Raw genomic sequence first — 27886 nt, forward strand, 5'->3', positions numbered from 1 at the left:
ACTTTTTAGTAGATTTGTGATGACCATGCAATTTGTCTTTTGTGGAAAAATTAACTATGGTAAATTTTCTGGCAGTTATATTAAATTGGTGCAGCATATAAATCATCTTTAATTTGAGAGATTAGTATTGCATCGTCTCCATAACAGATTATTTAAAGTGGTTTTTCTACCATTTGATATCGTTTTTAGTTCTTTTTTTATTTCATCCATGGTCAGGTTGGACATAGAGGGAATCCCATTGCCAGCTTAATTGGGTCAGTTAGTTCCTCTTCTTTTACTGTGTTGTTCTGGTAGACATTTTCGATCGTTTTGATTATTCTTTTTAGAGGTGTCTCCTTTGCGTACAATAAGTGGATAACGTCCTTTAATTTGACCATGTCAAATGCCTTATTAAGTCCACGAAACATAAATATAGGCACGTCCGTGTACGTTTTCGCAATAACACTTAAAATAATATTAAAAAAACAAACATCGGAAAAATGTTTATTTATATAGAATTTTGCCAATTTACAAGCTTAATATCATAACAGATTTTTTTGAAAGTTATAAAAATAAAACGAACGTGTAAAGAGGAACAGAAGAAATACTTTTTCAAAGACTCAGAAACTGAACTTATCGAAATAATAAAAATTTATTAAAAATGAAATAAATACTAGTATAAAATTGTACATTAACAAACAAAAAAGTAGATAGAACCTACTGACTTTCTAATAGGACTGTGATCTTCTCAAATGCATATCGCATTTTTTCATATAAACCAACTGGACAGCCACTCTTTTCAATTGATTCAAATTTGTAAGTGCGGAAAGCTCGATCTTCGTCTATGTACGTTATTGCAGCCAATAGAGGGCACATTATGATTTTTGTGTGGTCACCAAAATTCATCTAAAAAAAAACAATTTATTAAATACTAATATATACTTAAATACTTACATACTATACTTTTTTAAGTATTTTTTTTTTTACTGAAACGAAACAAAAACATATTTATATTCTGTAACAGGTAGCTCTTTAGGACGACAGACTCAGTAAAACACAGGTTAAAAACAAAGTAAATATATTTAAAATATTTATATACATAACGTTAAAAATAACATTATACTTATACTCTGGGCTAATTAGCCAAATACAAGAAAAAGTTATTTACCAGCAATTTTATTGCTGGAATCGAATCTTATGATTGTATATATTAATAATATAGGTATGCAAAGTCCGCAGGTAGTGTGCTACATTTTTTATACACAAAATGGCGCCCGAAAATCGTGTTTTTTTTTTCAATTTTTGCTCTATAACTCCAAAGATTTTAACTTTACACCAATAACACCCAAATAAAAATTCATCGTAAATAAATTCTGCATAGAGTTTTTCCAAAAAAATCGTTATATTTCAACTAAAATTTTAGATGAGTAATTGTTTATCAATAATTAAAATAACTTGGTAATATAAAAGCTCTTTTCGCATAGATTATAATTCCAGAAGCCGATGGAAATTGAATGAATAGTTTAGCAACAATTGAATTGTTAATTAAAAATTTACGGTCGCTATAATAACCACAATAATTATGATACATAAGAATAACTATGATTTTTGTATAAAAAGACACTGTACCTATCTAATGTATTTTACAGATTTGAAATTAGACTATTTAAGCGGCCTCAGGAATATTTTAAAATTATAAACAATTTTTTGGCTTGTAAACAAATAGAACATCTCGGGAAATGTTAAATTAAATTAAATCATGAAAACGGTATTGGAAAAAAAGCGGCAGGTCGCTCCTTTTAAAAGAAAAAACTTTTAATTGTGATGAGTGGTTCCTGAGATACAACCGGTCAAATTTGACCGGCATTTACGGCAAAGATATAAACAATAGGATCATAATTTTCAAACCATCACCTCTTTCGCCACACCAATTTTCATATCTTTAAAATACTCATAACATATATTATTATAATAAAAACTATCGATATTAAAAAAATTAGGTTGGAGAAAATGTAATCTCAAAGTCAAAGTTCATTCAAAATCGGTATACGTTAAAAAAATGCATTTTCTCGGCTTCCCATGGAGCAATTTTCTTCATTCTTTTTTTGTTCCCAAGTAATTCGGAGTAGAGCCATCTAACTAACGCATTATTAAATGTCAAACTTGCTTTTGTTTTGTTATAATAGATTAATTTATTGATAAGAAAAGAAAACTACATATTTTTCCAGTTGTAGACTTTTTTTAGATAAACTTACTACAAGTGTACCTTTTAACGTTAAAAACACAAATCGCCGCCGCCTACGAAAAGTATAACTCCAACAAATGCCGTTAAGAGTAGAACTTTCAATGAACGCCGCGAAAAATATTATTTTCGATTATATGATTCTGAAAATTATAATCCCTAATAAAGTGTTAGCTAAAAAATTTCTTTTTTGAGGAATATCGGCGAAAAACATAATTTTTGTTTGTGGGTCCACGAAAATTATAATTACTAAACAGTTCTCAGAAATAATTGTTTTCGTCGGCAGAAACAGAAGCAGAAAGGGAAATAATTCTTTTCGTCGGCATCTATTAAAAACTAAATCTTTTCGTTGTAAATATTTTGGGAGTTATAATCTTCGCAGACACGCAATTAAAAAGATTGTATCGCCAACATTTATCAAAGAGTTATTATTTTCACTGGAAATGTATTAGGAATCACATGAATCATAAGTACCAGCGAAATATTCTCATTTGAAAGCTGTATAATTATTTAAAAATCTTTATTTAAACAAATTAAAAATTTGGTATAATAAATAAATTAATTTATTATAACAAAACAAAACCAACTTTGACATTTAATAATGAGTTAGTTAGATGGCTTTACTCGAGTTACTTGGGAACAAAAAAAGAATGAAGAAAATTGCTCCTTGGAAAGCCGAGAAAATGCATTTTTTTTAATGTATACCGATTTTGAACTTTGAGATTACATTTTCTCCAATCTAATTTTTGATTGGAATTTTGCTATTTTTGGCAATTTTCACTCGTAATATCGATAGTTTTTATTATAATAATATATGTTATGAGTATTTTAAAGATATTAAAATTGGTGTGGAGAAAGAGGACCGAAATAAAAAGGTGATGGTTCGAAAATTATGATCCTGTTGTTTATATATTTGCGGTAAATGCCGGTAAACTTTGACCGGTTGTATCTCAGAAACCGCTCATCACAATTAAACGTTTTTTCTTTTAAAAGAAGCGTCCTGCCGCTTTTTTTCCAATACCATTTTCATGATTTAATTTAATTTAACATTTCCCGAGATATTCTATTTGTTGATAAGCCAAAAATTTTTTTATAATTTTAAAATATTCCTGAGGCCGCTTAAATAGTTCAATTTCAATTCTGTAAAATACATTAGATATGTACAGTGTCTTTTTATACAAAAATCATAGTTATTCTTATGTATCATAATTATTGTGGTTATTATAGCGACCGTAAATTTTTAATTAACAATTAAATTGTTGCTAAACTGTTCATTCAATTTCCATCGGCTTCTAAAATTATAATCTACACGAAAAGTGCTTTTATATTACCAAGTTATTTAATTATTGATAAACAATTACTTAACTAAAATTTTAGTTGAAAATTAAATATTTTGTTGGAAAAACCCGCATTTTCCGGGGAAAATTTTCGTCGAAGTAAATCAGGCAAAACACGTCTGTATGCATAATTTAATTACGGTGAATTTTTATTTGGGTGTTGTTGGTGTAAAGTTAAAATCTTTAGAGTTATAGAGCAAAAATTGAAAAAAACACGATTTTCAGGCACCATTTTGTTTATAAAAAAAGGAGCACACCTATGTTATTAATATATACAATCATAAGATTCGATTCCAGCAATTAAATTGCTGGTAAATAGCTTTTCCTTGTATTTTGCTAATTAGCCCAGAGTATCACTACTATTGGATCCAGAGTAGCCCAGAGTATCACAGACACAGTAACGTGAAGTTTTTGACAATATAATTTAAGGATGTCAAATTAAAAAAAGATAAGAGTTTATTTACCAAATCGCTTATACAGTATAGTGCAAATGAAAGGAATAAATTAATTTTTTTGTGGATGGGCAAAATACGCGTAGTCTTAACTAAAACAGTAAATAGAGATTTAACAAAAGATTATTTGTAAAATTAAAATAGTAAATCTTATTTATGCGTTTATAAACGCGACGGTAGACCGCATACTATAGTAGCACCACTTTTATTTACAGAATGTATTCTGAGTATTATTTTGTTGTCTGTTAATTTTTAGATATATTGAACTTGTTATTAGACAAGGCGAAAACGGCGGGTTCGTTGGGAAAAATATTCCTATGAGATATTTTTGCATAATCACATTCGTGAGACATCCCAGAATAAGGTTCAAGAAGTCGCCCACGTGAAATGTGGGCAAATTATTTTAACAATTTTTTTTAATCAAATTGCAAAAATCATGTCCATGAACCTAGCAGAGCAAGGTTAGCAGAATGGAATCAGACCAAGTGCATAATTAGGTGCTAATTAGGTGCTAATTTAGTACCCCAATCGCGAATTTAGTGCTCCTTTTTTTAAAAAATTATGACGTGTTCTGCCAGGTACATATGAACTCAGCAGAGCACAACTATAAAAAACATCAAATTGAAAAGTGACCAAGCTTATAATTAAGTACTAATTAGGTGCTAATTTAGTACCCCAATCGCGAATTTAGTGCTCCTTTATTTTTTAAGTTATGACATGTTCTGCCATGTACATATGAACTCAGCAGAGCACAACCATAAAAAACATCAAATCGAAAAGTGACCAAGCTTATAATTAAGTACTAATTAGGCGCTAATTTAGTACCCCAATCGCGAATTTAGTGCTCCTTTTTTTAAATTATGACGTGTTCTGGCAGGTACATATGAACTCAGTAGAGCACAACCATAAAAAATATCAAATCGAAAAGTGACCAAGCTTATAATTAAGTACTAATTAGGTGCTAATTTAGTACCCCAAACGTGAATTTAGTGCTCCTTTTTTTTTAATTATGACGTGTTCTGCCAGGTACATATGAACTCAGCAGAGCACAACCATAAAAAACATCAAATCGAAAAGTGACCAAGCATATAATTAAGTACTAATTAGGTGCTAATTTAGTACCCCAATCGCGAATTTAGTGCTCCTTTTTTTTTTAAATTATGACGTGTTCTGCCAGGTACATATGAACTCAGCAGAGCACAAACATAAAAAACATCAAATCGAAAAGTGACCAAGCTTATAATTAAGTACTAATTAGGTGCTAATTTAGTACCACAATCGCGAATTTAGTGCTCCTTTATTTTTTAAGTTATGACATGTTCTGCCAGGTACATATGAACTCAGCAGAGCACAACCATAAAAAACATCAAATCGAAAAGTGACCAAGCTTATAATTAAGCACTAATTAGGTGCTAATTTAGTACCCCAAACGTGAATTTAGAGCTCCTTTTATTTCTTGCTTTTATACCGTCATATGTACAGTTTTGTAGTGCGGTTATCGAGATACACTACATTATGTCTACTCCACCTAATTAGCACTCAAATGTGAGATAGGCCAGCAACTGTATTGATGATTTTTTCAACGGCTTGACTTTGTACTGACCTCGCATAAACTTGAATGCCGTACGCGCCAAAATTTGGAAAAAAAACTGAGCATGAAATTCGTTATTAGGGCACTTAATTAGCACCTAATTAGCACCTAAATTTAAGATAGGTGTGTTTGGACTTTTTTGATTTTTTGAGGTAGTACTCTAATGACTTCATATGTACCCGGCAGAACATGGCTTAAGGTACTAGTACACTTTAGAAGACCAAAAATTAGCATTTTTTCACGATTTTTTTTCTCAGAACCTTTATTAAAAATGAACATAAAACGTTTTACATATTAATATCTATGTTTTAAAGAATACAAAAAATATATATTTTTTTATTTGTGTACTTACACTAATATTGTAGAGGGCGCCAAAGTCGAGGCCTCGAAAAAAAGTAGCTCCGATGGCGGACAGTTAATCTCAGGATTGGGATCTCTGAAACAAAAAAATCGTACGGCATTTGAAAAAGGAAGGTTTCTTACGTGACAATTTACCACCGTTAGTGAAAAATTCCGCAAAAGAAAGATTTTACGGAAATTTGAAAAAATTTTGTGAAAAAATCGCCCGTTTTTCTTCAGTTTTTCATGGTTAAAAAATATTTATCTTTTATTTTTTGGTTAAATTGTGGTAAATTGTCACGTAAGAAACCTTCCTTTTTCAAATGCCGTACGATTTTTTTGGTTCAGATATCTCAATCCTGAGATTAACTGTCCGCCATCATTTTTCGAGGCCTCGACTTTTGCGCCCTCTGCAATATTAGTGTACGTGCATAAATAAAAAAAGATATATTTTTTTGCACTCTCTAAGAGTTAGAGATTAATATGTAAAAAGTTTTATGTACATTTGTAATAAAGTTTCTGAGAAAAAAATTCTTGAAAAAAATTATTATTTTTGGTCCTGTAAAGTGTACTAGTACCTTAAAGGAAAGAAAAAATTTAGCATTTAATTCGCGATTGGGTTACTAAATTAGCACCTAATTAGTACTTACTTATAAGCTTGAGTCATTTTTCGATTTGACGTTTATTAAAGTTGTACTCTGCTGAGTACATATTATGAACGCGTCATAATTTAAAAAAAAAGAAGCACTAAATTCGCGATTGGGGTACTAAATTAGCACCTAATTAGTACTTAATTATAAGCTTGGCCACTTTTCGATTTGATGTTTTTTATGGTTGTGCTCTGCTGAGCTCATATGTACCTGGCAGAACACGTCATAATTTAAAAAAAAGGAGCACTAAATTCGCGATTGGGGTACTAAATTAGCACCTAATTAGTACTTAATTATAAGCTTGGTCACTTTTCGGTTTGATGTTTTTTATGGTTGTGCTCTGCTGAGTTCATATGTACCTGGCAGAACACGTCATAATTTAAAAAAAAAAGAGCACTAAATTCGCGGTTGGGGTACTTAATTAGCACCTAATTAGCACCTAATTATGCACTTGGTCTGATTCCATTCTGCTAACCTTGCTCTGCTAGGTTCATGGACATGCAAAAATCGATATTTTTGGACCGGACTATTTTTTTTAGGTTTTTTGGACCATTCTGGACAAAAACAGTCGTTATAATTTTTCTCTAAAGTTGATATTTTTCGAGTTATAAGCAATTTAAAATTTGAAAAACGCGAAAATGGCCATTTTTAAGACTTAATAAATCGGTTAAAAATTATTATTATGAAAGTCAGCTCAGAAACTGACTAAATCAAAGTTTAAAGTCGCCGCTACATGATCCTGAAGAAATCTGTCATTGATTTACTACTAAGCTGTTATTTTTAATTAATAACAATGAGCGGTTAGATCGTATTGATGCGGCTGTAAATGTGAGTGCGAGTAAGATGCACAAGACTGCTGGAATGGCTTCTCTCTCGCACTCAGCATTTACAGCCGCCGCACACGTGCATGGCGCTTATTATTATTACTTAAAAATAACAGCTTAGTAATAAAATAATGACAAAAATTTCTTCAGGATCTTGTAGGGGGGGCTTTAAACTTTAATTTAGTCATATATTGACTTTCATAATAATAACTTTTAACCGAGTTATTAAGCCTTGAAAATTGCCATTTTTCGTTTTTTTCAATTTTAAATTACTTTTAAGTCGAAAACGATCAACTTTGGAGAAACATTATAGGAGACCTTTTTTGTCCAGAATGGTCCAAAAAATTAAAGAAAAAATTTTTCGGGCCAAAAATATTGATTCTTGCAATTTGAAAAATTGTTAAAAAAAATTGGCCCACTTTTCACGTGGGCGACTTCTCGAACCTTATTCTGGGATGTCTCACGAATGTGATTATGCAAAAAAATCTCATGAGAATTTTTTTCCCTACGAGCCCGCCGTTTTCGCCTTGTCTATATATTTTTAATTCTAAGGTAGTACAGTTAAGCAGACAGGTCAGCTAGTAATTGATAGACAATCAAGATAAATTTCAAATATTCAGCTTAGGTTAATGTTGAATTAACAAACATGTTAAAAATTAATAATTATATATAAATTTAAGACAAACCTGTACAGTGCCATTGTTTAATTGCATTAGTACACCAGATGTTGATCTACACCACTGGTGCAAATGTGGGGTCCTCGACATGCAATCTGTTTCTTTCACTACGGCAGCACCTGTTTTTAAGAGATGCTCCCTCATATATCTACTAAAGTATGACAGCAATTTCATCTTCTTCTCGTGCTGTTTGGGGTAATTATCTACTGTCATGTATGATTCGTCACCATTTTTATCAACATAATGCACATTTCTAAAAAAAATAACAAATATTAAAAGACTTGTTGTAAAGTGAATATTGTAATAAAACTTTCTCATATAAACTTTTTCGAATGGTTGATAGAAAATTTAAGAGACGATGTCGTGTTGGAGGAGCTCCTCAATAATAATTTGTGTCACTAATACTGGGAGGTGGGCTCAACAGGCTATCAGGCGACACCTAGGTTTCAGTAGTCTTCTCCCCATGGACGTAAAAATAAATACATCCATGCTTCTCCCAATGTGCAGGTCCAAACCAACAGACCAAACCAAACATTTTACAAGTTTCAATCTTAGTTTGATATCTTGAAGAACATGGGCATTACATTAGTTAACTTAATATCTTGTAAATCACTGACATTGTAGAGACATGGACAGAAAGTTTTGTAATTTTCTAATGATAGACCTGTATCCGGATCATTGCAATGATCCGTGAGACCCTGTTCTACAAATTAATGGGTGCGTTCGCACGACCACAGCGGCTGGACCTCGATTTTTGACCCTTTGCTTCGTAATCGATCATTCGCTATCTGTAGACTCTACAAATACAGATAGCGAATTATCGATAACGAAGGGAAGGGTCGAAAATCGGGGTCCTGGACATCTGAGTAAGCGGTAGCGTTTAGACGACACCGCTGGAAGTCAGCCGCTGAGAGATTTACTAAGCTTTCCCTATCAGCGCTGGATGGATACAACCACTCAGCCGATTTGTGCTGACAGTCAGCCGCTGTGGTCGTCCGAACGCAAACATTAGTTTGCTTACTCAGTTGTTTCTTAATAAGAAATAGAAATAACATTTTGTGACAAAAATTTGCACTACAAAAACCTTTTTGTCGTTCTGACAGCCAGGAGAACTAGGCGGTCAAAGCTCATCCACTTTACTGTGAGTACTCAGATTAATGGTTCAAATCCGAGCCAGAAAAAGGGTTAACTTGTAGTATAAAATCCAAATGAATCTGCGAATAAAATTAGAATATGCTGGCGTATCGGATTGACCTATGAATAAGCAGTAAGACAAGATATTGGACCTTGCGGCTCGGTGTTACGCATTCCATTAATCTCTAGCATAACGAGCACATAAATAGATAAAACAACACATAAATAGATAAAAAAACCTTACCCTTAAAGAAATACTATACAGTGATGAGCGCGCTAATAACTGGCAGAATAACACAAACGATGAAAATAAATAAGAGATGAAACTTGTAGAGGTGGAAATGATCGGTATAAACGTATAAATTAACATTACATTACATAGTTTTCCACCTTTAGACGTCCGTGACGGGAGTATTTTATAAAATTCCTGTCAGACTGACACTTGTCATATTCCTTCGATACGTCTAACGGTGGGAAACTATGTAATGTAATGTTAATTTAGACGTTTATATCGATAATTTTCACCTCTACTACACTTTCATCTCATTTCTACAGTGCGTTGTTGCCGGTTTGTACAAAATATCAAAGAGGATAAAAATAGTTAAACAGTAATTAGTTGTTTATGTATCAAGTGCATTAAATAGAAGTAATATTGTATCGCAGCAGGTATTTAGTACCGTTGATGTTAGTTAGCAATTTGTTATTAACGTACAGTTTTTCTATGTGATATTGTCAAAAAAAAGTCAGAATGCAAGAGAAATTCGATATTTTTAAAGAAATAGTTAAAAAATCGACTGAGAATCTGTTACCGAAAAAATCCAACGAAAGGCACGACAAGGAATACCTACGCTAAATTTCAACAATGGATGGCAGAAAATAATACTGAATGCGTAAAAATGCGCGGGCATAAAGTATACCATTATGTGGTTCGTAACTAAAGTATACCATTATGTGGTTCGTAGTAATAAATACACAACATTAAACCGGTATGACATAAAATAAATTTATACATTTTTCTGCATCGAGGTCGGTATTCCAGGTTTGGATAGGGATTAGCCTCAGATCTGTTGAGGAAGGCGAATATGTTGAAAAATATTTTTTTAGAAAATTCTCGAAATAATGTCCTTTGGTGGAAACACAGGTACAAATCAATACTATTATTCACATTTTTTCAAAAATATTGTTTCCTTGTGACTTTGGCTTTAAAAAGGATTTAGAACAAAACAAATTACAAAAATTTATAAACAAAACAAAACCAGATTTTTGAAAATATAAATAATTAACTTACATTCCGTTCGCTAACATAATCAATTTGGTGGTATCATTAAACATGACCCCTACACAATCATCAGATAACTGATAGCCAAATCCATATTTGTCCGAGTAATCTACCCACTTCGAAACCCAAACCATCGGTTGGGCAGAAGGGTCTGTCATCTCATCAGAAAATGCTCTTTGTCTACCTGGTTTCGTCTTTAACACCTTAAAGAAACAAAAAACAAATGCAAAAAGATGTTCATTTATAGTGCATACAGAGTAGAATATAAGAAAATTGCTGATGCATATCGCTTATGCATGAGAAAAATGTCACATCTCAAAATTTGTTCAAATCGAGTTAAATACACAAAAATTAAAAAAAAAACGGCGAATTTTATGAACTTAGTGTCATAACTGAACTCCGAATAGTATCAGAGTGATGGGAGGAAATGTGGCTTTGCCGTTATCGGCAGATGGTTCTTCTATTTCTATACTGACATCTCAGTTGAGAGGGAGATGTTGTCCGGGTAAGTACATTCCTTTTTTCAGTAAACCGTCACATTTAAAATTTCTAATAATTATAACAGTTTGATTTAAAATTATGCTTACAAATACAGATCTAACAGTTTTAAATAATGTATCAATTAAAATATGCCACTTTTTGAAGTTATTCTTCTTTTGGCGCGGTTGAGAGTAAAATTTCATAAATCTGCGCGCATGCGCACACAGACAGTATGGCGTTAAGTTGCAAATCTTTCAAGATAGGTATGTATGTATATTATGTATCAGCGCAAATAAGCCATTAAAAGAATATATTAGTGTTTGTAGTAAATGTATAATTATAATTTTTGGATTTGTCTCTGTAGTCAGATAATAAAATATTATGTAGGTATAACATTTTTATATGTCTGTTTGTCACTATGTGTTGTATCCGAAACTTACGTGTCATTTCAAGTGGCTCGCTGGCGTAGTTGGTAGAACAGTGGGTCAGAGAACGGAAGCACACAGGAGGTCGCGGGTTCCAATCCTGGACGATTCATATTTTTTTTTAATTTTTGGTTTTAATAAAAATTTTTTGAAAGTGGTAGATAAGAAAGTTTAATATTTAAATGAAATACAAATAACATGTTAAGTATATTTACTTCGTTGAAATTATATAATAGAAGAATAACTTCTTACGTGCGTACAAAGTACACACACATTCTTTTTTTTTTTAATAAATACACTCGCATGCCCATTTCTATTACTTTATGTCTCAAAGTGGCACCTGTTTAAATGGGACGATCTGGTAGAAAAGATTTTTCAGGACTATTGCCTTAATGTTACAATCCTAACTACTTTTAGTTTATTTAATGGCAAAAGAATTTAACATTTTTATATTTGCAGATTTAATTTTTTATATTTCTATATTTATTTCCATTTTCAGACTCCTTTTAATGGAGAGATACAGAACTAATAGAGTAATGACTAGATTTAGGGCAATTATGCAAATTGCATATTATGCATAAAAGATGCAAAAATATCTAATTTTGCATATTTTTATATAAATTTGCTTATAGTGCATATAATTTGAAATTTTGGTTGTATGTATGTATATTTTTATACATGTAACAAATAGCTTGGAAATCTCAATATTTAATTTTGTTTTATAATCTCTTGATATTCAAATTGATGGTCCGGTCCTGGAAATCGAAAGTGAACAACGTGAAAAATTTAGCTCTCATATAAATCAAAAATTAAGTGGTATAAACAAATAATAAAATATTAAAAGTAAGATTAATAGTTAAAGGAAAGTGCAGTGTACGACACAACGCAAAAGCCTTCAGAAAAACTGTAAGTTAATGCATGCCTAGATTAATATTCATAAAATCAAAAATCCAGTACCTAATATTTAAGCATATTATAATCAAAAACTAAATAAAATAAACCAGGAACAAAAAACTTGTCGAGAATAGATTAAGACCAGCCGTTTAGCAAAATTAAATATAAAAGTCAGGGACGGCTTTGGAAAATTTAATCAGGTGGAAGATAAATTAAATTAAAGTAGGTAGGTAGTGTTTTTCTCTGAACGGATAGGGTGGAAGACACTGCCTGACGCCAACTTTAAACAAAATAAGGTTACGGGTATAATCCCACTCGAATGAACAATAAAAGGAGCAAACCGGAGCATGATAATTCGTTTGACAAAGAGGAAGCATTTAAGAAAAGTAAGTCAACAATAAGAACACCACCCCAAAAAGACGATAAGGAAAAGCAAGAAATGGATGAAATAAAGAACATATTAGCAGAACTGAAGCAGGAGATTAAAACAGAAATAAATAACTTAAAAACAGAAATGAAGGAAGAAAATAAGAAGACCAGAAGTGATATAAAAGAACTAAAAGAAGAAATAAAACAAAATAATGAAGAAATAAATATTATAAAACTAGAAATCCAAAAAATGAAAAATGAATGGACTAAGGAAAGACAAGATTTGATAGAAGAAAATGAATTGTTTAAAAAAGAAAATAAAAAGATAACAGAAGATATAAAAGAACTCCAACGAACAATAGAAATAATGGACAAAGACAAAAGGAAAAATAATTTAATTATTAGTGGGTTAGAAATTGATACTGACGATTCAGCAACACTGAAAGAAAGAGCAACAAATATGATTGGAAAACATTTAGGTGTAAATATTAATATTAAAAGAGCATGTAAGATTGGAATAAGAACATGCTTAATAGAACTAGGAAACGAAACAGAAAAAACAGCCATTCTACGAAATAGGAACAAACTAAAGAATGTTGAACCCAAGAAAATATGGATAACAGAGGACCTTACAAAAAAAGAGAGAGAAAAAATGAAATCTCTAAGAGACAAAGCAAGGGAAATGAGAGATAAAGGAAAAACAGTGAAAATTGGGTACAACAAAATTACAGTGGATGGTAAGGAATGGAGATGGAACTACAATGAGGAAAAGGTAGTGGAGGTAGCGAGTCCAAAAAACTAGCAGAGCGACAGAGAAGAGACGAAGTAGATGCCAGACAAGGATCAGAAAACAAGGAAATTACGAATACACTGGACAATGAAAATAAAAGTATAGACTCGATTAGTGATAAGATTAGGTTTAGGAGTTCAAATGTTAAACATAATAATAGAAATAGGATGGGTGGTGGAAACATTGGTAGTATAGGTAGTATAAATAGTAGTAGTAGTAGTAATAACAATAATGGAAAATCAAATACTAGTTTTCTAAATGAAGAATCAGAACAAATAGGAATAGCAACATGGAACGTGACCTCTCTAAATGGAAAGGAAATAGAAATAACTGACGAAATGGAAAAAATGGGTATCCAAATAATGGGAATAAGTGAAACAAAAAAGGTAGGAGGAGGGCACATAAATCTAAATGAGGAATATAGTCTTTATTATTCAGGAGTACCGCAGGGACAAAGAGCAAAGGAAGGAGTTGGTATAATAGTAAATAAGAGACTAGAACCAAGAATAACACACTATGAAACATTATCATCTAGAATTATAACAATCCAAATGGACCTAAAAGACAAAATAGGATTCATACAATTATATGGACCAACTGAAGGCAGAGATGAAGAAACGATGACAGAATTCTACAATGAACTCCAAAGAGCACTAGACAAATTAAGAGAATCGAGAGAGAAAATCATAATTTTAGGAGATTGGAATTCAAGAGTGGGCAAGGATGTCAACAAAGGATTAGGATGCATTGGAAAATACGGAGAGGAATGTTTGAACAGGAATGGTGTCAAAATGCTAGATTTCTGCCAAGCAAATGACCTACTAATAGGAAACACATTTACAAACCAAAACATCGAAGACAAATATACGTTCGTGGCGGAAGAGAGAAGAGCGAAAAGTTTGATAGATTACATAGTTTATACGATAAACCTAGAAGATAAAATACATAACGTCTTAACTGAAAAGGAACCGGAACTAGCTACAGAGCACAGGATGGTTACTGCAAAACTCGAGGATGAAAAAATAAAGGAGGTGGAAAGAAAAGATTACCAAAGAGTAAAAGTAAATAAGCTCAAATTAGAACAGGTGCGAGAAGATTACAAAAAAGAAACAAATAGAAGATTAAGACAACTAGAAAACCAAAAAGAGGCATGGACACTGGAAGAAAGATGGAACGCCTTCAAAGTAGTCATAAAGTCTACAGCAACAGAAATATGTGGAATCAGAAAACATAACAAACTCCATAAAAGAACGAGATGGTGGAACAATGAAGTTAAAACAGCAGTGAAGAAAAAGAAAATAGCATGGAAAAAATACATTGAGACCGAACTGGAAGAAGATAAAGAAGAATACAAAAGGCTGAGACGATTAGCGAAAAACACCATAAAACAAGTAAAAACAAAAACGTGGGAAGAGTTTGGAGAAGAATTACAACAAAACTATGTAACAAATAATAGAAGCTTCTGGACAACAATCAGACATATGAAGAAAGGAAAACATAAAGAAATAACAGCCGTAAGGGATACAACAAACCAAATCCAAACAACTCCAGAACAAATAGCTAAAGTATGGAAAGAATACTATGAAAACAAATTTAGAAATGCAATAATAGATGATAGAAATGAAACATATCAAGATAACGAGAACAAAGAATTAGAGCAAATAAATAGAGAAGAAGTAATATTGGAAGTATCAAACGTAAAAATAGGTAAAGCTGGAGGGGATGATGACATAGACCCGGAAATGGTCAAGTACATGGGAGAAGAAGGGATAAACTGGTTGTTGAAAATATACAAAGAGGCATGGGAAAAGCAGCAAATCCCAAAAGACTGGCAAAGTAACCTTATAGTGCCAATATACAAAAAGGGAGAACACGTCAACTGCGAAAATTATAGAGCAATATGTTTATCATCGGTATGTTTTAAAATATACACGAAAATAGTAGAGAAGAGGCTAAGACAAGAGGTAGAAAAAGAACTGGGAGAAGAACAAGCAGCGTTTAGACCAGAAAGACAGACAAACGATAACATTTACATCATTAGAAATATAATAGAAAGAAGTATTGACTCGGGGGGAAAGCTCATTCTAGCATTCATAGATCTAAGGGCAGCATTCGACTCTATAGAAAGACAAATTATATGAAAATGCTTGCAGAACATGAAAGTACCAAGTACACTGATAAAAATAATTGAAAATATATACGGAGTAGTAAAAGGACGTGTACAGATAGCAGGAGAAAGATCTGAAGAATTCAATTGGGAAAGAGGTATCAAGCAAGGAGACAGTCTTAGTCCGCTACTATTCATAATAGTCATGAATGAATTGACTAGAAATACTGGAGAAAGAACGAACCAAATACAGACAACAATAGGATACCAAAGATTACAGCCGATAAAAATAGAAACCCTATTGTATGCGGATGACATAGTCCTTATAGCAGATTCCGTGACAAAAATGCAAAAACTCATAAATATATGGACAGAAGAAATAGAGAAATTAAAAATGGAAATAAACATCGAGAAAAGTAAAATAATGGTCATCGGCGAAAAGGAAGAAAATGAAGTAATTATAAAATGCAAAAATACTCAACTGGAAATAGTTACAGCATATGATTATCTTGGAAGTATTATTACCAATGATGGGAAAATAGACCTCGAAATAACAAACAGAACTAAAAAATCAAATAAACTGTACTACGCACTAGCGCCAATTCTGAGGAAAAAAGAATTGTCCCACGAAACAAAAATTAAAATATATAATACGATTGTGATACCGACGATACTGTATACAAGCGAAAATTGGACTTTACAGAAAAAGCATAATAGTAGGATAAATGCAATTGAGATGAGACATTTACGTGCTATAGCCGGAAAGACCAAATGGGATAGAATAAGAAATGAGACAATAAGAGGGATAACTAAACAGGAACCAATAATGAATAAAATAATAAAGAGGCAATTAAACTGGTATGGACATCTGATGAGAATGAAACCTAGTAGACTAGCAAGGAAAATTCACGAAACAAGGAATATTACAAAAAAGAAAAAAGGCAGGCCGAAGAAAAAATGGATACAGCAAATAGTAGAAGCAGGAAAAATCAAACAGAAAACGCTAGAAGAAATGAAACTAATAGCACAGGACCGAAAAGAATGGAAGAGATGGGTGAATATGTAGCTAAATTAAACCCAAATCCGACACCTGAAAGGGTATAAGGAAGGGGAGAAAGAAAGAAAGATATTCAAATTGTTGGTATTAGAACTAATAAAAGATAGCGGCTTATACATAATTTTGTCACGTTTTTTCCTTGATGTAAGGATTCCAAAATCTGCCAGTTTATATCACTATACAAAATTTACAATCAAGATGCAGTAGAAATAAACAAAGACACGTTAAATGCTACTAGGAGCACTCTCGAATCATAATTTACAATGTGTACCTATACATTGTAAATCCCAAATCATGATTTGTTTATGCATTTGTAAGTTTATGCATTGTAAATTATGATTCGGGAATGCACCTATTTAGTAGCATTTAACGTGTCTTGGTTTGTTTATTTTTTCTACTGCATCTTGATTTTAAATTTAGTATAGGTAAAATTTTTTAGTTTGACGGTCATTTTCACTTTTGTTGTAAAATAATGTGTAAAAATGTTGTAAAAATGTGTACACCTGTGTTCAGTGTCATTCATAAAATAAAACTATAGTTTCGTTCAAAAACTATTACCCAATTGGATTCCTCCAAATTATCATTGTTAGACAGTACATTTTTAATAAAAGAATTTGAATCATTGTGTCAAAACGTTAAAAGTAATACATATTGGAAAGAAAACTTTCCAAACATTTTCCAACAACGATGGAAAAAAAACAGTGGTTACCAGGTTCTTTCTGAAGTTGTTCAAGTAGTAGCTTGGACATTTTCCGAACCACTTAATTTAGAGCCAACTACTATGATGAATTTGAAAAATGCCCCAGTTACAATAGTTTGTTGATGTCGAAGTTTTTCTATGTACTCAGATAGAAGCCATATGTTTCTGTTAGAAAAAAAAAACAGCATTTGATAATTTTGTTGTTACCACAATTTGAAATATTATCATTTATTTGTTAAAACACTTAAATATTTAATGACATAAGTTTAGTTTATAAAATGCATATACACATGTTAATTAATACAACATGTGAAGATATTTTAAGTATTTTTGTAAATTAAAAAATGTAAATATCTTTTTATTACATGCATATTTTCTAGATAAACTTGCATATTTTTGGTTAAAATACTGCATATTTATGCGCATATTTCATACCTTTTTATTTGAATATTTGCCTAAGTATACGTTAATGAGGCAAAGTCAGCTTGGCAAGTTGGCTTGCAAAAGGACAATAAATCTAGTCACCTAAAAAAATTAATTCCTTTTCCTAGTAAAATTGACACTGCAATGGTACATAGCAAGACCAGGAGATGGATAGATATTCAAAACTTTTAAGCATCACGTTCAGTGATATCAACCAATTAACCTAGTCAGTCCACTATTTAGTTTTATTTTAATTCCATTTTTAGTCCCAAAAAAGATCACTGTGAGCAATGTGTATGCTACGAAAACTGCATTGGAGGAAATGGATGGAAAAGTGGCGAAAATGTGCATGTAGCTATTTATGACTTACAAGCAATCCTCTCATGCCCACAGGGCGATATGTCAAGATTTTATTACGTGTAGAAAGCTGTCTGTGTACGATTTCAGTCATAGTATATGACTGAAAAAATGATGAAGTAAGCTGCTTCGTGTGGAATGAGCGGGAAGGCCCAGGTGGAGTAAATGAAATTAGGACATGCATTTATAATTATCTACAAAGTTTAAATGTAAAAGGTCAACAACTTGATGTAATATTTTATTATCTAACGTTTAACTTATACAAGTATGCAGTGGATACCTTACCATATTTAAAATCCATAATCCAAAAATTTCTTACAAAGGGTCATACCCAAAATAAAGGGGTTTTTACCTCATTCACTCATTGAAAAGAAAGTAAAGGGTTCGAAAAGCAACATCAATTTTCATCCTATCAGTACTTTTCACTCAAAAGAGGAATAAAAATAGGAAAGAAAAATTTTGGTGTTTCAGAAATTTCAAACTTTTCAAATTAGTCAATTCCTGATGTGATTCCACAAGGGATTGTCAAAAATCGAGACTTGCGCACTATTCATTTTACAACTGAAAAATTAGAATGTACAAATTCATTTGGATCCGAGTATTCCTCCATACCGATAAAATGAAAAAACAAAAGCAAAGGCAAAGTAATATTACCCGCATTCGAAAACCGAAAAATAAATTAAAAGAAAGAAGACTGGGATTATTTGAAAAAAATATCATGCGACCTTACTTGTAAGCCCTTTTATGACGTATTGTAGCTAATATTAAGGGGATGGGTAAGTATTTTCGGCTGCAATGCTATTCAAATGGAGATTCATTTTTTTCGAATCCGGAGAAAACTAATAAGTATTTTTGAAAAATTTAAACGCAGAATGAAAGATTACGTTATTAGCGAGGGCCAACAGTCCCTGAGAACTTCTATAATGTTTAAGTTAATAAGCTACAGAGGTGAAAAACTAAGAGAAAATTTAGTGTGATTTTTAATTTCAGATAACTCATTCAAAATAAACTTTTTATTTAAAAAACCAATACAGAAGTAAAAACTTCGAGATGTATTCTGGTATAAAATCGTTTATTTAAAACTATAAAATGTCATGGATTGCAGAACGATTTTATACCAGAATACATCTCGAAGTTTTTACTTCTGTATTGGTTTTTTAAACTATGGTATACAGCCAACTATTGGGATTTTCCCATTGAAAATTTTTATTTATTCTAGGGGACTTTCGACTCTCGGTAATAATTTAGTCTTTCATTCTGAGTTTAGATTTTTCAAAAATATTTACTGTTTTCTTCAGGATTCGAAAAAAATGAACACAACGTCCGTGGTAATATTTCCAAATCTATCTTTGTCTTACAAGGCACTCAGTGGAATATAATACTGTCAGCATATTATCAGTCAGTCAGTGACAATTTTAAATATTTGACATGGCGTCGAGAATATTTTGAGTTGTTGATTAAATAATATTGATATATAGTGTATTTGATAAATAATTGATTTAAGACGTGAACTTAATAAAAAGTTATTTATTGTGTATTATTTGTCAAAGATCCAAGCAGAGAATACATCAGGATAATATATTCTGCGATCCAAGTATTTTGTTGTTAAAGATGTTCAAAATTGTAAGCGTTCCATAGTAACAATATATTATTCAAAAATCACTTTAACACTTTTCCTCTTTTCTCGATTGAGTATTAGTTTTTGTTGTACATATAAATTATTACAATCACTGAATACATAGTTAGTGAAAAAATTATCACATTTATTAACCGAATTAATAATTTGCAATTATACAAATAACAGTTATCCAAGAACATTCAAAAGCCATCTCTTTAAGTTAATGATGACATTTTCAAGTACAATGACATTCTAGTAATGTTTACATATCCACACCAGTGTGAATTTTACTACACGTAATTTGCCGTGTAATAACAGAAAAAGTAACCTGAAAAGATGGCCTTAAAATAAAATAACATAGTGTCTTACCTCTATAAATCCTTCCCTTTTTTAGATCAAAAATGACACTTTTGACCAGAACTAGAAAAATACTAGGTAATTTACCGTCAATATCAGTACAGGTTAAAAAGACCATTCAAAGACACTACATTGCCAAGGTTCTACAGTAAATTGTTATTGTATGGAGCTACAAGTTGAAATTAAAAAACCGATATGACATCCAAATGGGAATATCTCAGAAGTCGTTGTTTGAAATGTGACACTTTTCTCGTGCATAAGCGATATAAGCTTACACATAATAATAAATTAAAGAAGTAAAAAGATATTGTCCTTTTCATGAGCATTTTTCAGTGCGTAACAAATGATAGGAAAAACGGTAGGTCCGTGATAATACACATTTGTGACATTTATTCTAACATGACATTTTAGTTAAATCTGCCAGTTGTCACATTTTATTTTCAATTTGGAATAAAAACAAATCAAATGTGTTTCTTGCATTTATAAAATGGTATTTTCTTTGATTTGTATAGTCTTATAAATTACACAGATTATATTTGTAATATTATTATCTAATTAAAAAATAATAATTTTTTTTATTATGGCACCATCTATCGACAACTAGAATAAATGTTGTAAATGTCTGTAATCACGGACGTGCCTTATTTTCTGTCACATACAATTTAATGCGTTAGAAAGAAATCGAAAAACTGTGACGCACTGAAAGATGATCATGAGAAAAAGAATACTTTATTTTAATGCAAATTTAAAATATTTACCGCAACTAGCATTCCTTTCAATGCCATGAAATTTTCTTTAGCTTCGAAATTGGTATATGCTTTTGTTGGATTTCCTGATGGTACTAATCCTGCAGTAATGGAGTTGTGTTTCTTATGTGGGGAAACATTCATCGGTTCTCCTAAAAGTAATGTTTTTAAAGATATATTTAAACTAATAAAAATAAAGATAAAAATAAAAATATAAAAATAAAATAAAATAAAATAAAAATAAAGATAATATCAATACAAATTCTCATGTCGTCATATTCATATTTTAAAAGTATGGTTTATAGCCCGATCAATGAACACAAAACTTTTCGAAAACCTCCAAAAAAATAAAGGAAGGGTGAAAGTTCGGGAATAGGTAGTTGAAATTGTCTATTATTATACAGGGTGTCCCGAAAAGAATGGTCATAAATTATACCACAGATTCTGGGGTCAAAAATAGGTTGATTGAACCTCACTTACCTATATACAATAGTGCACACAAAAAAAGTTACAGCCCTTTGAAGTTACAAAATGAAAATCAATTTTTTTTCATATATCGAAAACTCTTAGAGATTTTTCATTGAAAATGGACATGTGGCATTCTTATGGCAACAGCATCTTAAATAAAAGGTAAAGTAAAATTTGTGTACCCCATAAAAATTTTATGGGGGTGTTGTTCCCTTAATCCCCCCCAAACTTTTGTGTACGTTCCAATTTAATTATTATTGTGGTACCATTAGTTAAACACACTGTTTTTAAAACTTTTTTGCCTCTTAGGATTTTTTCGATAAGCCAGTGTTTATAGAGATATTTTGAATATTTTTCGAATCCACCACATATTTGTATATGGTTAAGTACGATTATAGAGACCTGTTGATAATCTGAAAATGTATTTATAATTTACATTTTTAGGTATATTTTTAAAAAGAAGCCACATCTCGATAAAAGGTGACATCAAAAAAAGACTAAGAGGCAAAAAAGTTTTAAAAACACTGTGTTTAACTAATGGTACCACAATAATAGTTTAATTGGAACGTACACAAACATTTGGGGGGTTTAAAGGAACAAAACTCCCATAAAAATTTTATGTAAATATATTAAAAAAGAAGCCGCATTTCGATAAAAACTCACTTATCGAAAAAATAATAAGAGGCAAAAAAGTTTTAGAAACGTTATGTTTAACTAATGTTACCACAATAATGAATTAATTGGAACGTACACAAAAGTTTGGGGGGGTTTAAGGGATCAAAGCCCCCATAAAATTTTTATGGGGTGGACAAATCTCACTATAATTTTGTTTTAAGATCATCCTGCCATAAGAATGATACATTTCCATTTTCAATAAAATATCTTTAATAGTTTTCGATATATTGAAAAAAATCGATTTTCATTTTGTAACTTCAAAGGGCTATAACTTTTCTTATGAGCACATTTGTACTAAGGTAAGTTAGGTTCAATCGAACTATTTTTGACCCTAGAATGTGTGGTATAATTTATGACCAATCTTTTCGGGACACCCTGTATAAGAAAAAGTTTACAAATCTGCATCCTCTCCATTTTACAAAAATTGGGAAATACGGGGTGAAAAATATTTTCTCGGGGGTGAGAAAACATATGTTCAAAATAAGTCCGGAATTGAATAAAATGACTAATTCTAAGCAACTTTTGTTCTATAGAGTTTTTTCTTTAAGTCAATACTTTTCGAGTTATTTGCGAGTGAATATGTTCATTTTTAACAAAAATAAAAAATGTTTCTGGACGGTTCTTCGCAGATAACTCAAAAACTAAGTATTTTAACGAAAAAAATATTCTTAGTAAAAATATAGCCTATAAAAACAAGAAAAAATGGTGTATACATGAAGACTCTAGACTCAGTAGAAGCAGAGCTGTAGCTAATGAAAACTAGGTTCTTATTCGTCAAATTCCAAATCGAATATTTCAACGTGAAATAACCAAAAAACGGAGCACTTTTCGGGGAAAACTCATTACCACTTTTTTAACGTGTGTAAAAAAAGGTTTATCCTTGTTTTTTTTTTGAAAAAACTTCTAGCATTAAAAGTAAGTGAGTTACGCTCAAAATGTTGTTGGTACCTTTTATTTTTTGGTAAAAAAATCGCGAAAATCACCCCCTAATTAGCTTCCCAAATAAAACTAATCGTTACCGCTTTACAAGTTACTTTAATTATGTATTATTTATATGATCTATAAGTTTAATTGGTTCAAAGTGCTCATTTTTGGAAAAAATTAGTTTTAAAATAAACTTTTTTTTTATTTTGAAAAAAAATTCCAATTTTTTTCAAGTTAACTTAAAAATAATTAATAATACCAAAAATTTCAAATAGTAATACAATGTACGTTTTGCTTTTCTGAATATTTTGGATTTTTTGTTTTCTTCTTAGAAAAAATTGGTTATGCTATGGCTGTTCAAAATTTGCCTAAACTCGTGATTAGTTACTCGTTCAAGCATTTTAACTACAACCTTTTCAAAAATAAGCACTTTGAACCGATAAAACTTACAGATCATATAGAGAATACATAATCAAAGTAACTGGTGAAGCGATAACGATTAAATTTATTTGGAGTGCTAATTAGGGGGCGATTTTCGTGATTCTTTTAAACAAAAAATAAGAGAGGCCAACAATATTTTGAGCGTAACTCACTTTTAATGTTAGAACTTTTTTTGAAAAATAAAAATAAACCTTTTTTACACACTTTAAAAAAGTTGTAATGAATTTTGCCCCCCGAAAATTGCTTCGTTTTTTGGTTATTTCACATTTAAATATTCGATTTGGAATTTGACGAAGAAGAGCCTACTTTTCATTAGCTACAACTCTGCTTCTGCTGGGTCTATAAACTTCACGCCTACACCATCTTTTAAAAAATTTTATAAGCTATATGTTTGCTGAGAATATTTTTTTCGATAAAATACTTACTTTTTGAGGTATTTGCGAAAAACCGTCCAAAAACATGTTTTTTCTTGTTAAAAATGAACATACTCACTCGCAAATAACTCGAAAAGTATTGACTTGGTGAAAAACTCTATAGAACAAAAGTTGTTTAGAATTAGACATTTTATCCAGGATCCGGACTTATTTTGAATGTATATTTTTCACCCCCGAGAAGGGGGTATCCCTTCATTTATCTCAAATTGAGGGGATGTAGAATTGTAAACTTTTTCTTATATAATAATAGACAATTTCAACTACCTATTTCCAAATTTTCATCCTTTATTTTTTTTTTTTTGGGTCAGATTGTTCTTTGATCGGGCTATTAATTGAAACCATAAGAATCAAAACCTGCTAAATCCTAAATTTTTCGTTCTGCTAAAGGTACGATTCCGACATCGACTGCAGGCGGCAAACGGCAACTTTTTTTTTTTTTTTTTTTTTTTTATTTATTATTTATACATATGACCTGGCCTCTAGTGACTAATCCAGGTCGTTTTTTCCTGATGGGATTACAGATATTTTTTTTTTATATTTTTACATTTTTTACTCAACTATTAAATCTATTTTTACAATAACAATTTGCCATAATCTCTTAATTACGTATAACAAACAAATTTAAATAAACAATTTAAAATATTTTTGGTACTATCAACTCCCTTCTAAGTTATAAAGACAGTCCCTCTATTTTCAGAAGAGAGTTGGTAGTTTTTATTTTTTTTATTTTTTTTTTATGAATTATGTATTGAATTATTATTTTTATTTATTTATTTTATATTGAATTATTATTATTATAATTGTAAATATCTATTTTTGAATTTATATTTTATTTTATTTATTTTAACTTTATCTTACTCAACTTCATCAGGGTTGGATTATTGGTTGTCTTCTTCTATTATTATAGATTTCTTGTTGTTTTTTAGATATTATTTGTGTGAGATTGTTTAATATTTCAAAATATTCTTCATTTTGTAATATATCTTTTATTTCAATTCTTTCTAATCTTCTTCTCATTTCTCTGTGTTCTTCATTTTCTATAGTATTTTCACAATGTAACACTATATGTTCTGGTGTACCTAGTTCTCCACATTCACAATATGCATCATCTTTTAAGTTAAATCTTTCCAAATATGTTGGGTACGGTCCATGTCCTGTTAAAAAGTGTATTAAACCTTGTTTTGGATTAAAATAATTTGGAATGTTTTCTAATATTGGTATAAAATTGTATAAACGTCTAGATTTTGTTGAATTTTCCCATTCATTTTGTCTTTTTCTATTTATTATTTCTTTTAATTCTCTTTTATTTCTTATATCTAATCCTATTATTTGTATTATTTTTTCATATTTTTCTTTTTTTAGCCAATAATTACATGCTCTTTTTTGTGTTTCTAAATGCATTGGCATTACTCCAGTTAAAACTGTGAGTGCCTGTGTTGCAGTTGTTCCAAATGCTCCCGTCATTCTTACAAGAAATCCTCTCTGAGCTCTATTTAATTTTTCTGCGTTTTTTTTATTTATTAATCTATGTGCCCATACACTTGAACCGTACCCTACAATTGATGCAAGTATTGTACTTAGGTATATTCTCATCTGTCGGAACGAAATTCTATATTCCTTCTGTGCTAGACTAGCAATGCTATGCATGATCTTTGTTGCCTTTTCACAGACACAATTCATGTGTTTTGTAAATAATTTTTGTTCGTCTATTATAATACCTAAATATCTTGTTTCCATTTTTCTTTTTATTGTTTTCCCTCTAATTTTTATAATTGGATCTCTTTCTAAATTTCCTTTTATTAAACTATATGTTGTTTTTGAATCTGATATTGTTAATTTTACTTTATTCATCCAATCATTTACTCTTATTAATACTTCATTTGATTTATTTTCTAATTCTCTTCTTGAGTTTGCATCTATGATCAACAACAAATCATCTGCATATGCTATGCTTCCAAGCACTTCAGGATCTATAGTCAATTGTTCCAACAGTTCCTCTAGCATTACATCCCAGAACATAGGTCCACAAACTGATCCTTGTGGACATCCTTTTGTGATATGTTTTGTCTTTTTTCCTGTTGGACAGCTTAGGCTTGCATATCGGTCTTGACAGTAGTTTCTGAGACTTCCGTACAGATTCTTTGGACATCTCATTCTTCGAAGTCTTTCAAAGAATGACGGCCACCAAAGATTGTCAAAAGCCCCAGACACGTCTATAAAGATCATTAAAACATACTTTTTTATGCTTTCGTTTACTATTTCAAATACTTTATTTATTGCATCTTCTGTTGATCTACCTTTCCTAAAACCATACTGACCAGGATGTAATCCAATTTCTGTTCTTATTTGATTTAATTTTTTACATAGTAATTTTTCTTGTAATTTTCCCATTGTATTCAATAAACATACCGGTCTATATGATTTCGGTAAGGCAGGATCTTTATCTTCCCCTTTATGTATTATTATAACTTCTGCTTGTTTAAAATTATTGGGAAACCTTCTTTGTCTAAGACATTCATTATATAATGATGTTAGTACTGGAATTATTTGTTCCGACAATGCTTGAAGTATTTCAACATGAATATTATCCGGTCCAGGTGCCTTCTTTCTTTTCATTTCTCCCATACTTTCATATACTTCTTCTTCTGTGAATTCCTCTATTTCTCTTTCTTCTTCTATTTGGTATTCTTGTATCATTTCTTCTCTTATATTTCTTTGTTCTACTGTTTCTCCTTCTAATTTATCTGGAGGTAATAATACATTAAGTAATGTTTCGGCCGATTCTTCCCAACTTTCTGTAAATGTTCCATCTTCTTTTTTTAAAGTAGAAAGCATTGTCGGACATCTAATTTTTTTAGAAACTATTTTATATGGTATTCCCCACATATCTAATTCTAAGTGTCTTGATACGAAGGTTTCCCAACTTTTAGCTTTTGTTATTTTTATTTCTTGTTTATATTCTTGTTTTAGTCTTCTATACTCACCTAGAAGGATTTGCCTCTCAAGATAGATACCACATCGTTGATATCGCTTTCGCGCATATCTAACTCTGCTTCTCATTCTTGTGAGGTTTTCCTTCCAGGCTGAGTTTTTTACTTTACTATTTTCTTTTATTTTTGGTATTGCTATATCCATTGCTTTTTTAATTTGTTTGGTTAATTCTTTTGTTGCAATATTTATATTAGATCCCCTTTGTACCAGACAAGGTGGTCGAAACTCAGACTTTAATAGTTCATAATTTGCTTTACCTATATTGTATCTTACCGAAGATATTTCCGTATTACGTGGATTTAGGTTATTAAGATTGAAAGTTATAAGGTTGTGATCACTTATTGTTGCATGCTCCATCACTTTCCAATCCTTAACTAGGTGTGCTACTGCAACATTTGATATTGTTATATCTATATTGCTAGCCGCACCAGCTCTGTTTTGAAAAGTTGGTGGGTTTCCTGGTTTATTGTGTACTATCAACTCTAGTTCATTAATCATATCTTCTACTAATAATCCTTTTTGATCTGTTTGAGTTGAATTCCACAATATTGATTTTGCATTTACGTCTGCTACAACTATAACTTTTTCCTCTCTATACGTTATAAATATAGCTCTTATCTTTTCCACGTATTCATCAATATCTTCACAGAACTGACAATATAGGTTAGCTATGATAAATTTACCTGCTTTTGTTAGCAATTCTACACAGATACAGTGTCGATCACTAAATTGTTTTAGAATTAGAAGTCTCATATTTTTATTGAATAATACGGTTACCGCCATTGGATTTTCTCCTATGCTTGCACATTGTGCATTAATTGGCATGTGTTGAATTTTTCCTAGTCTTGTGTATGGTTCTTGAATGCAAACCATATCAAGACTATTTTCTTCTGCTGTTTTTCTTATTTCATGTAGTACTGTGATACTTCTCATACCATTTATTTGTCCTATTTTTATATTGAATGTTTTGTTTGTCATTAATTAATTTGGTTTGTTTTTTTTTATTAATTTCATTTTGGTTTCCGTGTTTATTAGAATCGAATAAATTTTCATTTTTAGTATTTTATCACCATATCTGTGTATTTTATTATTTTTAATTATTTTATCTGAGTTTATTCCCTCTTCT

General features: G+C 30.9%; 1 protein-coding gene across 1 annotated transcript in view; it reads right to left on the reverse strand.

Annotated features, from left to right (window-relative positions):
* Positions 1–469: 469 nt before the first annotated feature.
* Positions 470–27886, reverse strand: part of LOC126880163 (serine/threonine-protein kinase polo) — a 64788-nt gene continuing 37371 nt past the window's right edge. Inside the window, exons 5-8 of the mRNA XM_050643916.1 lie at positions 20840–20979; positions 10514–10707; positions 8101–8344; positions 470–885 (exon numbers count right to left, since the gene is read on the reverse strand). Of these exons, the coding sequence (XP_050499873.1) occupies positions 697–885; positions 8101–8344; positions 10514–10707; positions 20840–20979 (767 nt within the window). The 3' untranslated portion in view covers positions 470–696. The remainder of the gene's footprint in view (positions 886–8100; positions 8345–10513; positions 10708–20839; positions 20980–27886) is intronic.

The sequence above is a fragment of the Diabrotica virgifera genome, chromosome 2 (assembly GCF_917563875.1).
Source record: "Diabrotica virgifera virgifera chromosome 2, PGI_DIABVI_V3a".
NCBI classification, from domain to species: domain Eukaryota; kingdom Metazoa; phylum Arthropoda; class Insecta; order Coleoptera; family Chrysomelidae; genus Diabrotica; species Diabrotica virgifera.